This window comes from Lipotes vexillifer, unplaced genomic scaffold, assembly GCF_000442215.2.
Source record: "Lipotes vexillifer unplaced genomic scaffold, Lipotes_vexillifer_v1.1 scaffold751, whole genome shotgun sequence".
NCBI lineage: Eukaryota > Metazoa > Chordata > Mammalia > Artiodactyla > Lipotidae > Lipotes > Lipotes vexillifer.
In genome coordinates, this window is record NW_006799727.1 from 2,151,906 (window position 1) to 2,166,962 (window position 15,057).

Below are 15,057 nucleotides of genomic sequence, written 5' to 3' on the forward strand. Positions count from 1 at the left end.
CCCTTTCCTGCACATCAGAGCCCCCTGATAAGTTTTTACAAAACTCAGTGTCATCTGGGATGGGGCCTGACATTTGGTTTTCTGGAGTTTCCTGGGGATTCCACTGCACATCCAGAGGCTTATGCCCTGGGAGCATCAGACAGTTGGATTGGATGAGGTGTGCATTCAAATGTTCAACATCTATTTTTCTAGCACCCCCTGTGCTTCAGGCACTGTTCTAGGTGCTGGGGATACAGCAGTGAAAAGGCAGAGAGGGAGGAGCCCTTGTAGCAGGGCTCACTTTCTTGTGAAGAATGTCAGAGAGAATATGAGCACCTTGGTGTGTGCATCTGATTGAACGTATACTGTGTCCATATGTCCAGTGATTTTTTGGCCGAGTGTTTGTCATCCATTGTTTGGCTTTTTTTTAATGCTTCTTGAATCTCTTTTGTTCAGTTACGTAAAGACCTTTTATCATCCTGTAAAACATTTCAGATATGAAAGGGAGCAGGGAGAAATAGAGAAACAGTGATTTCTAAGAGAGCTATGATTGTTGGTTGTTCTCAGGCTTTATATATGGGAAAAGTTTCATTATCACTCTTTTGTTAGGTTGGTCAACTCAGAGATGCTAAGGATGGTACTTACATTTTTGCAGCCTTTCTGTAGCAGTGAGGATTGAACCAGGGGTTTCTGGCCATCTTTTGTATTCTTAGTTTGTTAAAACAGATGGTCTCTGCAGTCACTCCCCTATGACCCCAGATCCTAGAGGAAGGGGCATGGACATAAACAGAAGCCACACCAAGAACCCACAACATACCCATGCCAGGCCGAATGGATTGCTCTGAAGTGGACCCAGCAGATGCCCAGAATGACAGCCCACCACACTCCAGGGACACTAGGATAGTCTTCCAGCCTTGCTAAGAGTGTTAACTGCCTCCAAAGGCCTTGGAGCAGATGCCCCATTTGGTAGATACTGCTTGGAGTCCATAGTTCTGGCAGCCGTGAGCTGGAAAGGGAGGAAAAAGTCAGGGGACATTATGGGACATTATGGGTGGAGCCAGGAACTCTGTGGAATGAGATTTAAAACCAGTTCAGCCCCTCCCATGTCTGTAGCCACCCATCACCCTTTTAAAAGGAATGAACTCAGACCCAGCAAAGTGAAAGTCACATGTTGATCAGCAGCAGCCCCAAGACTCAAACCCAAGAATGCTCATGCCTCGCCTTGTGCTCTTCCCGTGATACTCACAAAGGAAAAGCCTCCTCTCGGTGCCCAGAAGAAACTGTCTCCACGTTTTGGTAAATTGAAGCACAATCTTTTTTTTTTTTTTTTTTTTTTTTTTTTTTTTTTTTTTTTTTTTTTTTTTTTTTTAATCCAAACAGCTGGACCGTTGGTTCTGGAAACTTTGTTACCTGTTATTTCACTGTAGGATAACGTAATTGTGTATATAGCTTCAGGAGAAAGAGGATTTGAAAACGTCTTTAAGATGTGTGACCATTTTTCAGTCTCATAGTACAGAGAAGAGGCAATGTGATAAGACAACTGTATTAAAGATGAAAATTGAAATGGGCCGCTGGGAACCGGGCCAGAGGAGAAGTAACATTTGTTACTGAAGCATGAGAAAGGAGGAATTTTTTTAAATATGGGATTTGAGATTCGCTGGGTTTTAAGGATGGTCATTAAGCATCCATGATGGCGCTCTTGAGGTTCTACTGAATTAACAGGGTGGTAAATGATATGGCCTCTGGTATTAGGACGCTGAACTCGGTACTGCTGTGAAACACGCCCCCACCCCCTCCAAAAATAAAGAGGGTTGTGCTGCTCTGTTCTCCTGTCCCCCTCTGCCTCACCCACATTCCCCAGAGATAAAACATAAAGGATACTTCTCCCAGGTGGATCTTCATTCCTAAAAAGAGTTCCTGGCCAAAATATCTTCTTCCTCTTTTCTTATGCTGGTAAGCTGGATTGAACCATCTTGGGGGTAGAATTCTTTTTTTTTAAGCCCAGGGAAAAATTTGACGCAGCCAACATGCAGCTCTTCCTTCCCGAATCTGGTCCTGGACCTTTCATGTGTCAGAATCAACCATGCCTCCGAAGCAAAGCATCCCTGGCTCCAAAACAGCTGCCCAGTCCCCTAAAACAGCTCCAGCCAAAAAGCTCCAAAACAAGCATCCTTGGTCAAAAGCATCCCACCAGGAAGATGTGCTTCCATCAGAAAGCCCCTTGGCTACCTAAGGACACAGATCACTGCCAAGTCTCTCCTGAGCACAGGGATTGAGAGTCTTTTTAGGGATACCCAAAGTGTGCTCATGAAAGCTAACACGCCCCCAGAGAGAGGTTGAGAAGTAAGAGCTGTGCATGGCAGAGGAGGGAGAGATGGGGGCCATGCTGGGTCCTCATAGGGAGGGGGGCCGGGAGAGGAGGAGGGGATTGCTGTGCTAAGGCGGTGTCTTCGGGGGCTCAGGATTTGTAGGGAGAAAGCAGTGTGATGGGCTCAGGTTTCCAGATACAAACGCTTTGTGTCTGCCTTCTGAGAGTCTGCAGTCTAAAGGAGAGGGAATTTCGGTACGAACACTGTGGTGTGTTTTTATGCATGAAAAAGTCACCACAAAAAAACTTCGGCTTATGTATACTAATATGACAGTGTGCCAAGATCTGTCATTAAGTGAAAAATAGGGGGACAAAGTTATCTTCAAAAGAGTATTTTCCACATGAACCAATTTTTAAAGAATAGATATGTGTGCACGTGTAAGTGTGTGTGTGCTGGTATTTCAGTGAATATATATAAACACCTGTATTTGTATAGACAGTTTCTGGACATATGTACAAGAAAATGTGAATCTGGGAGTGGGTCTATGGGGAAGGCATTTATTTCTCAAATTATATCCACCTAGTGTATGTGTGTGTGTATATATATATATTTTTTTTTTTTTTTTTGCTGTACGCGGGCCTCTCACTGTCGTGGCCTCTCCTGTTGCGGAGCACAGGCTCCGGACGCGCAGGCTCAGCGGCCATGGCTCACGGGCCCAGCCGCTCTGCGGCACTTGGGATCTTCCCGGACCGGGGCACAAACCCGTGTCCCCTGCATCAGCAGGCAGACTCTCAACCACTGCGCCACCAGGGAAGCCCTAGTGTATATTTTTTGTTCACAGTGGGCATGCATTACTTTCTTGATTTTTTTTTAAGGGAAAAAATCTTAGACATTTTAATAATATTGTAGCATCTCTTTAGAGAGGAGGAATGGGTGGTTTTCGGCTCTGAAGACTGAAACACACACAGGATGCCTGGGTGTGACAAGCGTAAAGGTGTGTCAGATGTTTAATAGAGGATCCGAGAGACTTTTTGACATAGAAACATGGCTGATTGAGGCTTCTTTCAGGCTGTCTGGTGTTTCTTCGACACACCTGGAGCCAAAGCTGGCCCTTCTAGCATTGATCTGTACAGTTCTGGGAGATCTGTGCTTAAGCAGCTTACTGGATCAAGAAAGAGGTCTGGTTGATTACTTCCATTTTCATTTATCTCTATCTGAGTTATTGAACCCAGATAATGTTATATTTGATACACTAACAAATGAGACAAAAAGATGCCACTCAGGAGACAATTCTGTGCAGTTTTGGGGTAGGCAGAGATTTCTTAGTTGGGACACAAAAAGCATTGAGCTATAAAAGAAATCAATAAATTGGATTTTACAAAAATTTCAAACTTCTGCTTATTAAAAGACACTATTAAGAAGCTGAACAGACAGGCCGTGGACTCAGAAAAATATATCTTGCAAAGGACTTCTATCTAGAATGTTTAAAGAAACCTTACAATTCAATCGTAAGAAATTTAACAACCCAATGAAAAACAGGCACAAACTTGAACAGGCTTTCCACAAAAGAAGATCTACACATGGCCATTATGCACATGAAAAGATGTTCAACATCGTTTGTCAGTAGGGAAATACATGTTAAAACCACGAGGAGACACCACGACACATCTAGAAAGGCTCAAGTTTTAAAAGATTGACAAAAATGTGGAGCAACTGGAACTCATACGTGGTACAGCCTCTTTGGAAAAGAGAATCAGTCCTCTGTGAAGTTAAACATACACTTACCAGCGGTTACCCAAGAGAATGAAAAGCTGTTCTCAGAAGACTGGTAGAAAAGTTCACAGCAGCTTTTTCTGTAAATTCCCAAACTGGAATCAACCCAAATGTCCATCTACGGGTAGATGGATAAACAAATTGTAGTGTATCCATACAATGGGGTACTACTTGACAATAACAGTAATAGGAATGAACTGCTGACACCACAGCCTGGATGAATAACAGAAAGCAAATAACAGAAAGCCCAGAGCAAGGGTAGGGATGATGCCCAGCAAAGGGGCACAAGGAAACTTTGGGGTGATGGAAATCTGTATCTTCACTCTGCTCTTTACCTTGGTTATGGTGGTGGTAGCGCTGGTATAAAATTTGTCAGACTCATCAAACAGTACGCCAAGGATGACACTCACTGTATCCCCCAGGGAAGGGCTGGCACTGTCGTGCCAGGGTGTACACACCTGCACAAACTCATGATCACGTTTTCTCATACCATTTACAGTTCTCATGTTTGCCAATTCACCTACCAAGATATTCCTCCAAGGGAGGAATCTCGTGCCTTGCCCTCCATTCCATTCTGCTCATAGGGCTTCATGAGCAGGAACTGACCCATTCAGAATGGAGAGTGGGGCTTAGGAATTGATTATGAATGAAATAATGAGAAGACTGGGTGTTACATTTGCCCCAAATGCCTGGAGACCAGCAGGAGTGCCAAGATAGCAACAGAATTCTTATCTGTGGAGGCCTCAGGCATGGCAAATCTGGTTGGAAGGAAGGATTGGAGGGCTTGTCCTAAAGCATCCTGTTTTTACTTAGATTATATGTTTATTTGGCTTGGCTGGGGGGGGGGGGGGGAGGGGGCCTGGGCCAAGATAGCAACAGAATTCTTATCTGTGGAGGCCTCAGGCATGGCAAATCTGGTTGGAAGGAAGGATTGGAGGGCTTGTCCTAAAGCATCCTGTTTTTACTTAGATTATATGTTTATTTGGCTTGGCTGGGTGGGGTGGGGGTAGGGGTCATGGGTGGATGTTACGAGGGTCTGAAGCATTCCCCATGTTGCCCTTGGGGCTGCCCCACTTAGGTTCTGTGAAATCCATGTGATGTTAATACTACTTCCCTTTAAAGTTCTCTTTCTCTCCCTTCTTTTTCCTCCTTTCGTTACATCTTTCTATCTGTGGCCCTTTACACCTTCCTCCTGAGGTCGGATGTGTTTTTGAAGAGTACGGAACTACTTTCTTTATAGTTTTCTGGCAAAATAAGTAGGAAAAGACTCCAGACTTCTTAACTATATTTCCTCTTGTTCTGCCCGCATCAAACCTCCTGGTCACTCAGGAAAACTCCAGTGAGAGTGGCCTGTGGAGGTGGGGACCGTCCAGCCAGGCCAAACCTGGGTTGCCTGCAGCACTTGCATTCTCGAAGATGGCAGAGAACCTTTGCTTGGCGAAGGGAAACAGGCATGTTTTCTCATTCCTGAGAAGGGAAAGGCCCTTTCCAAAAAGAGGGACTAGGAGAGGAAGGCCTCAGGGCCCCCCCCCCAACCATGGCACCTCCCAGGAGCTGCTTGCTGCCCATGGCTTGTGGGGTACCAGCAGTACCCTGACACTGCGAGCCCTTTGTCCTGGTGGGGACATGAGAGGGCAGGGGCAGCGGCAACCCTGGGAGCACTGAGTGGAACTTTAAGTTTTTTGGTTCATCATTCAACTAATATATATATTTTAACATCAGTGGGAATCGATGACTGTTTTAGGAGTTTCACCCCAGGAGTTGTCAAATAAGTTAATTTGCCTGTTTCTCCTACAATATACTTCTTAAAATAAAATTTCACTCCATTATGAAGTGTAAGTAACGGACCTCCTGCAGGCACAATTGAAAAAGACCTGAAGAGTCAAGTTCCTTTGCCTTTGTTTGTTTTTTGGGGTTTTTTTCTGTTTTGAGACACTGTCTTCTGAAACCAGAGTCAACCATATTATTAATCACTGGTAGGGCTTTATACTGTATCACGTTACTCCCCTGGAATTAAACTGCACATATAAAGTTATGAAACATGTACTTTTTTAAACGGGAAAAAAGTTATTTTCTAACATAAAACCCCAGATAAAGTGCCATGGAGCCATTAGCAGTAAATTGAATTTTTTGGTATGTAATTTATACGAAAACTGACAGACAAGTGCGACCCCGCCACTCCGCGCCCCGTCATTAGTCATCGGTTTGGTGGACACGGAGGTAGTAATCTTCAAGGGCAGGCATTTGGATGTAGACTTCCTTTATTTGGACCGGGCTCAAGCGGCAGCTCCTGTCACTCGGCCTCGCTGCACTATTAGCGAATTTTACCCCAGGGCAGCTGGGACGCTGGGCTGGGGCAGATGTTCTTTTCAGCCTATTCAGTGACCATTCTTGGGGGTTGTTTACTGTTGCCATGGTGACTTTCATTTCCATAGCAGCAGAGCTGCTGTTTCTCAGAGGAAAATGAATTTAGTTATAAAAGGATAATATTTTTCTGTCGGTATATAACCTGCCATCTGTCAACCGGTGGATCAGAAAGGATTCAGAAACCTATTAAGACTGATAGCAATGAAGTGATGAGTTTTTTGGGTTTTTTTTTGGTCCCATATTAAAAGCAATAATAGATGTGGAAACAAATGTTGTCCCCTCAACATCAGAACTTTAATTTTTTTCTTTATATTGGTGTGTGTGTGTGTTTAATGCCTCCACCGCCTCCACCACTGCTGCGACAACCTCATAAAATACAGTTTACGTTCTGCTGACAAGTGGAAATGACCGAATATCTTGTTTGTATCTCACTAGATGCAGGTGTATTTAGTGCTTTCTTTTCTTGGTGCTGTGAGCTTCCCTGGTTCATTAAAGATTCCGGTGGCTGAACTTTCTATTGTCACCCCACTCTCTTCTCCCCCACCCCCGGGGACAAAGCTGTGCGGGTGAAAAGATCAGCAACTTATCAGGAACATACAGTGCAAATTATGAAATTAGCAAAATGCGAAAAAGAAACTGTGCTTTATCTGAAAAACTTGCTAACATGCCCCTTAAATCTCATTCTAGAATAACATTCTTCCTTGCAAATCCAAATGGGAAGAAAAGTCACCTTTGGGATAGCTCCTCTAGTTCCTGGAATTTTTTTCTCTGTTGCATTCATAAACTGTAACGTGCAGGGGGAAAAGCACCCACACACACCGGCCCCGTTGTAAATAATGTTGTTTATTGGTTGATTTTTCCAGATCCTGACATTGATGCTGCCAGTGCCATGATGCTTTTGAATACTCCCCCTGAGATACAAGCAGGTTGTGAGTAGATATTTCTATAGCCTACACAGCACCATAGTTTGTGAACTTAACCTTCTCCTTTATATACCAGGCCATAGGAAGCACTAATGCTCAAGCCAACCCTCCCTTATAGAATCACTTTAACCTACCTCAGTGCATGATTACATACATGTGCGCATAAAGATGCAGCTACGCATATGTATGAATGAATGCATAGGTGTGTTTCCAAGGTGAGAACGTTCTAATATAATTTCAGGGCTTAAGACTTGGGGGCAGGGAAGTGGACCCTGTAATGAGTCCCAGAGGAGAGACCCTTTGTCCTGCAGGAATTGTTCCTGTGAGTTTGTAGTTTCTGCTAGAAGAGGCTACAGGGGGCCAGCCTGACAGTCATGGAACTCAGCAGTGTCCGTTTTTAGACATGCCTCTCCCCTTGGGGACCTCATTAATAACAGGCTACCATTTAAGAGAGAGGAGAGGAAAATCTGGCGAGGCGGGGATGCAGGAGTTTGGAACAGCCTTAAAATGGAAACACTGTGGTGCCCCCCGCCCTGCGTCTTCCCCACCAGCTTTCCAGGGTGCCACAGACAGAAGGGCAGGGCTGGTTTAGCGAAGCAGGGCTCCTACCTTCATCTTCTGTTGGCCCTTGGGCAATGTCAAGCTTGAGACAACTCTTTTCCTAACTTGAACTTCTCTCCACCATCGGATGTTTTTCCCCGCCTCTGGAGCTACAACATTGTTAGAAAGGTCTCCTTCCCAAGTGATGACAAATGACCCAAACGCAGACATCTGTCCCCTCCTCCTCCCAACTTGAGGCTAGTTTCTCTGGCACATTCCACCCCCCACCAGAAGCCTGTTGAGCAGATAGCCACCACGGGCCGCTCAGCTCGCTGGCAGGACAATTGCGTCGCCGCCTCCAGTGAGTGAAACTCGCGCCGCGACGCCCACCAGGGCTGGCGCCCACCTGCCTCATTCTGAGCGCTGCATGGCCTCCTGAGCAAAGGGAATCCCCCGCTTCTGGAGCTGATAGGGTTTCCCACTGTTCTGGGAACATCTGTTCCCAGACCCTACCCAGGTGTCTTTTGATGTGGAGTTCCAGACCATCCCTCCTAGCCTTCTACTCGTCACAGCCTTCCAACAGCTTTAGGAAACTTGGCTCCTTCCTTACCTGGTCCTTTTTTTAAAGGACCCAAGAGATGCAGCCAGGCATTCTCGGGAGAGACTCATCCCTGTGCCGCGGGCTGCCATTACCTGATCCTGAAGGCACAGAATTCTCATTCTCTCTCTGCTAAACTCAGCTTGCCGGCTAGTTGACATAACGGCTGCCCACACCTCCGAGAAGGAAACACCACCGTAAGCAGATGTGTGCCGGTGCAGTCCTGTAACTAGCGGCTAACCTGTAGTGTGGGTTTTAAATGATGTTTGAAGTTACAAGGAAATGAAAAAAAAAAAATCCTCCGTTCTCAGATGACTCTTGCAGGAAGAGTATAGACCAGACTTTAATTCAGTTACGGTCTGAAATGGTTTCTGAAATCGAGTTGCGTAATTCATCATGAGGCAAGCGTACTGATTTTATCAGAGCTCTGTAAGGTTCAGGCACCTTCCTTTGCACCCAGCCGCCGCCCGCAGTGATCATTGGTTTAAAGAAATAACTTGGGGCTTCCCTAGTGGCACAGTGGTTGAGAGTCCGCCTGCCGATGCAGGGGACGCGAGTTCGTGCCCCGGTCCGGGAAGGTCCCACGTGCCGCGGAGCGGCTGGGCCCGTGAGCCACGGCCGCTGAGCCTGCGCGTCCGGAGCCTGTGCTCCGCAACGGGAGAGGCCACAACAGTGAGAGGTCCACGTACCGCAACAAAAAAGAGAAAAAAAGAAAAAAAGAACTTGATGAACTGGAATAATGGAGTTAGGCAGGAAAAGGCAAAGGGATTGGTCATTAAGAGCAGCTTTATAAAAATCCGTTATCACTAGATTCTTGACCACAGATAGAAGAGGAAAAGGGTTGATCCTGATTAGCTGAGAAGTTAATTGTTTTAATGTTCCCGTGGCTAAATGAACTTCTCTCCCTTAGTGTAACACAAACTGTAATAATTATTTTTTTCAAGGTATCCATAGTCTTATTTACATTGAAATGCTGAATTTGAGTTCTCAAAGCGCTGTAGAGTCACGTAGGGCTTTCCTACCTCGCTCTCACCGCTGAGAAACCTGGCTATAGCCTTTGTGAAGGCCCCTGCCAAGAGGGGGGTCCCAGGGTCCTGGAAGGAAGGAACCAGGAAGCCCATAAAAGTCGTGGAAGGAGACACTGGCAGGAGCAGCAGAGAAGTAAATTTAAGGACTGGGCAGAGGGTAGAACATCACCTTTATATTCACCTTCCTGTCTGAACCAAGCCTTTGTAAAATCCCCTTGAGGCCAAGCTAGGGCATACTCAGTTGGCCGGATGTAAAGCCCCCCAAAATTGGACCAGTACCGTCGGAAGGAAGTGAGTGTCCTTCCGTCCTACCGTCGGAAGGAAGTTGAGCATCCGCTCCAGGCACTTAGGGAAGCCAGGGGGTCCCTTCTCAGCCTTCTGAGAAACGCAGTCAGAGGTTTGTGTCTCCGGCGCCCGGCCTCTCTTTTCACTTAGCTCTCCTTTGCCTCACTCTCCCTTCCCCTCCCTGCCTAATGTTTCTTGTCCTGGGAAGTGATGCAGTACCTCGCCTCCTGAAGGGAGACGCATTCCATACATACGACCGTGCCCTACGCTGCTGGCTTTGTGCAAAGCCTGGAAAAAGTGAGAGGTGACCCCTCGACCAAGAGGTTCAAAGGCAGCAGACACCCAGGCAGCAAAAAAGAGAAAAAAAGAAAAAAAGAACTTGATGAACTGGAATAATGGAGTTAGGCAGGAAAAGGCAAAGGGATTGGTCATTAAGAGCAGCTTTATAAAAATCCGTTATCACTAGATTCTTGACCACAGATAGAAGAGGAAAAGGGTTGATCCTGATTAGCTGAGAAGTTAATTGTTTTAATGTTCCCGTGGCTAAATGAACTTCTCTCCCTTAGTGTAACACAAACTGTAATAATTATTTTTTTCAAGGTATCCATAGTCTTATTTACATTGAAATGCTGAATTTGAGTTCTCAAAGCGCTGTAGAGTCACGTAGGGCTTTCCTACCTCGCTCTCACCGCTGAGAAACCTGGCTATAGCCTTTGTGAAGGCCCCTGCCAAGAGGGGGGTCCCAGGGTCCTGGAAGGAAGGAACCAGGAAGCCCATAAAAGTCGTGGAAGGAGACACTGGCAGGAGCAGCAGAGAAGTAAATTTAAGGACTGGGCAGAGGGTAGAACATCACCTTTATATTCACCTTCCTGTCTGAACCAAGCCTTTGTAAAATCCCCTTGAGGCCAAGCTAGGGCATACTCAGTTGGCCGGATGTAAAGCCCCCCAAAATTGGACCAGTACCGTCGGAAGGAAGTGAGTGTCCTTCCGTCCTACCGTCGGAAGGAAGTTGAGCATCCGCTCCAGGCACTTAGGGAAGCCAGGGGGTCCCTTCTCAGCCTTCTGAGAAACGCAGTCAGAGGTTTGTGTCTCCGGCGCCCGGCCTCTCTTTTCACTTAGCTCTCCTTTGCCTCACTCTCCCTTCCCCTCCCTGCCTAATGTTTCTTGTCCTGGGAAGTGATGCAGTACCTCGCCTCCTGAAGGGAGACGCATTCCATACATACGACCGTGCCCTACGCTGCTGGCTTTGTGCAAAGCCTGGAAAAAGTGAGAGGTGACCCCTCGACCAAGAGGTTCAAAGGCAGCAGACACCCAGGCAGTGATGGAGTGTGGGCAGCCTGCCGAGGAGTGTTTGTGTGCATGTGTCCCGGTGAGGATGTGTATGTGCGTCACCCAGGTTCGGGGGTCCTGCCACTGCCCACGCGTGGGGAGTGTGGGTTCCTGTCTGCACAGAGCCTGCCTGTGTTCTCCCCACCCCCGTGTTGCTCCGTGGCTGGGCTCTGTTTATAGAGCTTCCTCGTGTGCTGCTATTTATAGCCCCTTGTTTTCACCTCCCAGGCTGTGTGATGCCCCTCCTTGAATGGGGGCCACGGGCCACCAACATAGTCTGTCTGCCGCTGGCACTCCCAGCAGTTCCGAGGCTGTCCTGGATGGTTTGAAAGTCTTTTCCTTTGTCCTCGCCCTTCGTAGCCAGTCCACTTCAGGTCACCAGATGGCAGTCACTTAGGTCTTTTTCCACTCATCCCCCCCTGCTCAGCATCTGCACAGCTAGCTCGGTGCAGACTGACCTCAGGCCGGCTCTGAGCTGAGTAGGTCATACAAAGGAAACTTCTCCAGAAGTTGACAAGAACCCCAGTCAGCCAAGACGCTTATCTTGGGGGGACCCGATCCTGCCCCAAGGATGCTCACTGCACTGTGTGTTGCTTGAGCTGGACTCCCTGTGGGTCCCCTCAGCCCCTCCCTGTGCTCTGATGCTTCTCTTTCTGTGAGGCAGCAGTGCACATCTAATCAAAACCTCAGGCCACAGCACTTTGTCTCCTCTGGTAGCACCAGCGGTAATGTTATCTTTCTCGGACTTTCCCAGATTGCAGTATGGGGAGCATTCTACAAGGTGTGCCATCGTGTCTCAGGTGCTCTGTAAAACACTATTTCCGGAAAAATCCAAGCAGGACACTGCTTCCTCCTTATCTCTTGAACTTTGGATTATGCTTCCGGTCAAGTCCATCCACCTACCCCCGCCCCCCCAGTAAAAAAGTGTCTGTGTAGACGAATTCCAGCTTCTAGAGTCTACTTAAATACCTGCTTTGCAGTTCCCCTTCGACAAGCCCTGTGAGTCATCTTTAACCCCAGTGGAGGAATTGTTATTAAGTCAGGCAGGTCAGATCACCGTTACTCATCTTCAAAGGCTTGCATGATCCCAGGTTGGAATGTTCCAGAGAGGAACTCTAGGTAATAAACAAAACAACAAAATGGGACGGAGGGGGGAGGCGGAGTTCTGCCTCCCCCTCCCCAGAACTAGGCAGTGTATGGATGCACCAGCCACCTGCAAAGAAGGGCAACCAGGAAGCAGGCTCCCCTCTCTCAGCTCCCTCCCCAGCATCTTTCCAAGTAAGCAGGTGGAAAGGCCAATTTTAGGGAAGGATTATCGGAATCACCTGCTGCTCAGCTTATGGCCTCTGGTAGCTTAGCCAGGGCTGCTCTCCAAAGGCAGCAGCAGGAGTGCAGGGGTTACTTTCACAAGCTGTGAAAATCAAGGAAACTGAGCATCAGGAGGGAAGCTGGGGAAGCCAGGATGGGGCGGAGCTGAGGGGGGGGGGCGGAGCTGCAGGAAGGTTTCTCTTGTGCCTTCAACTTTTTTTTTTTAGGTTCTGGAGACAATCCCATTTAGATCACAGTGAGCGGTGCTGCTTGATTGGACCGTGTGTGTGTGTGTGTGTGTGTGTGTGTGTGTGTGTGTGTGTGTGTGTGTGTGTGTTGCTTTCTTGCTGGTTAAAAGTAAGAAAGTTTAGTGTCACTGTATAACTTAAGATAAAGTGGTCGATCAGCTGGGAGCCCTGGTGCTGATGTCCTTAGCACCTCGCCCCAGGATTTGAGAGTCTCAGATGTATGTCTTCTCTCCTATAAAAGCCATTTAAAAATTTTTTTATTTTATATTGGAGTAGAGTTGATTAACAATGCTGTGTTAGTTTCAGGTGCACAGCAAAGTGATTGAGTTATACATATATATATATCCATTCTTTTTCTAAGTCTCTTCCCATTTAGGTTATTACAGAGTATTGGGCAGAGTTCCCCGTGAAGAACCAAATATTTAACTGATCTAACAGAAAGGGATGATGCTGGAGGCCTGTGCTTTTTTTTTTTTTTTAATTTTTGTTGGAGTATAGTTGATTTAGTGAGAGCCACAAATCTGAGTTTAAGGTTGATTTTGAATGTCCAGTCTCTTATGACATCTCTTCTCTAGCTGGAGCCCAGGTATAATTTCAGCATATTGGGTGGGGTGCACTGGGGTGTACGTGCTTTGAAATACGTTGAGGGAAATGCAAAGGAAATGAAAGGAAGTCGACATGCTGGTAGGAGGACTGAGGAGTGGTGGACTCGGGTTCCTCCAGATCCCAGAGTCAAAAAAGCCATGCAATAGGGACCTCAGAATACCTTTCTCAGGCATTTTAGACTGGCTGTGATTCATCTTTCAGAAGCCACATTCTTGACACTTGGGGATGGAGACAGAAAGGAGAAAAGATGAGAGGACAGTTAAGTGTCACAGCCGGGCTCCTGGCAGCCTGTGAGCAGAGAGGGGCACACCCGCCCACCGCACGTGAGGCGCACTGCCAGTGCTGAGGACTGAGAAATGCCGGGTTTGGCCGAGGCAGCGTTCAGTGGCAGCTCATTTGAGAACGAGCTCCAGGATTCAGAAGAAGAGCCTAGTCTGCACACCAGAAGTCTTGTGAGGTTCAGAAAATAGCTCAGGGAAAACCTTTTAATGCTGAGGGATAGCTCCGTCCGTGAGATTCTCTTTGAAGTGAATACAGTTCATTAACCAGGAAGATGTTTTCAGGGGTGAGTGCAGAGTTAGGGAGAGCTACAAAAAGCATAATAGGCTGAAAGAATTACCCCATGTCCTGACCCCGTTAGGTCCTATGCCTCAGAGATAATTAGTAAGAAGATGCCGTTGCGGTGAGATGGGATGGTGGAAGGATGAACATGGTGATGACGGTGATGATGAGCTTATATAATGGGCCAGCCACTGACCTAGCAATTTTTGTCTTGTTTAATCTTCAAAATGATCCTCTGAGGTATGTTTATGCCTACTTTACAGGTGAGGAAACTGAGGCACAGAAAGGGTAAGGCACTTGCCCAAAGCCACAGAGCTAGCGGTGGGGCAAGACTTTGAACGGAGGCCATGTGGCCCCATGACTTGTAACCATGCAGGAGGCTTCTTCCCTGAAGCTTAAATGAGACAAGAGGGTCAAAAGAACCCAGTCTCCAGTAGGTGCTCAGTGAGGGCTGGCTTCCTTTCTCTGTTTCCTTTCATGCCAGGTGCGCCCCTGTTGCTTAGAGGTTCTAGGCACTTGGGCAGAGGACTCTGGGCAAAAGAAAAAGTGGGGCTGCATTTCTCCTTTGACTGGCAAGTGATTCCGTGGCCATACCAGAGGCCAGGGGAATGTGTGCTCCATGACTCTCATGCGCCCTCTTCACTTTCCAGGGCTCCCTAGTCTTTGTCCCAGGATTTTAGGTGGTTCCGGTGTTTTTGCCAAAATGGTGACTCTGACATGATTTGTTCAAGGAGAACGGAAGCGCCGTGAGAGCAGTGGTTGCTCTTCCGGCTAAGTCTGTGACCAGAAAGATGGTCAAGGTCTTCCAATACGGTCTGGTTTTGTCTTTACCCATTCTTATGGGCTTTCATCTTACCTGGACTGGAGACAGCACAGGCCACCCCGGGGTTGCTCTGGGAATGTTGAGCATGTTGATGATGATGATGATGATGATGATGAGGGGATTGATGACTAATGTGTATTTTCAAAATAGCAATGCCTTTATTAATTCAGCTAAATCTCTAAATACTCTGTGTCATAAATACCATTTGTCTCCTTCTTACTTAAGTAGCTTGTCAGGGGACACAGGCAGTAAAGGACACAGATGGGAAACACCAGAGTCTGGCTGTCAGCCACTATGCTGTAGACCACATCCTTGCTCAAAACCCTTTAATGGTTTTCCCAATATCCATGGGATGAAGTCCAAAGACATCTCATTCCTGC

At 47.1% G+C, this 15,057-nt stretch overlaps 1 protein-coding gene across 3 annotated transcripts in view; it reads left to right on the forward strand.

The window, feature by feature from the left end:
* The window catches only part of FOXN3 (forkhead box N3), a 403,658-nt gene that overhangs the window by 364,036 nt on the left and 24,565 nt on the right, over positions 1–15,057 (forward strand). For 2 of the 3 annotated variants that reach the window (XM_007471896.1, XM_007471895.1), the window contains exon 5: positions 7,292–7,357. The exons of the other annotated variant lie outside the window; for it this stretch is intronic. In XM_007471896.1, the coding sequence (XP_007471958.1) occupies positions 7,292–7,357 (66 nt within the window). The remainder of the gene's footprint in view (positions 1–7,291; positions 7,358–15,057) is intronic. 3 annotated transcript variants of the gene reach the window in all.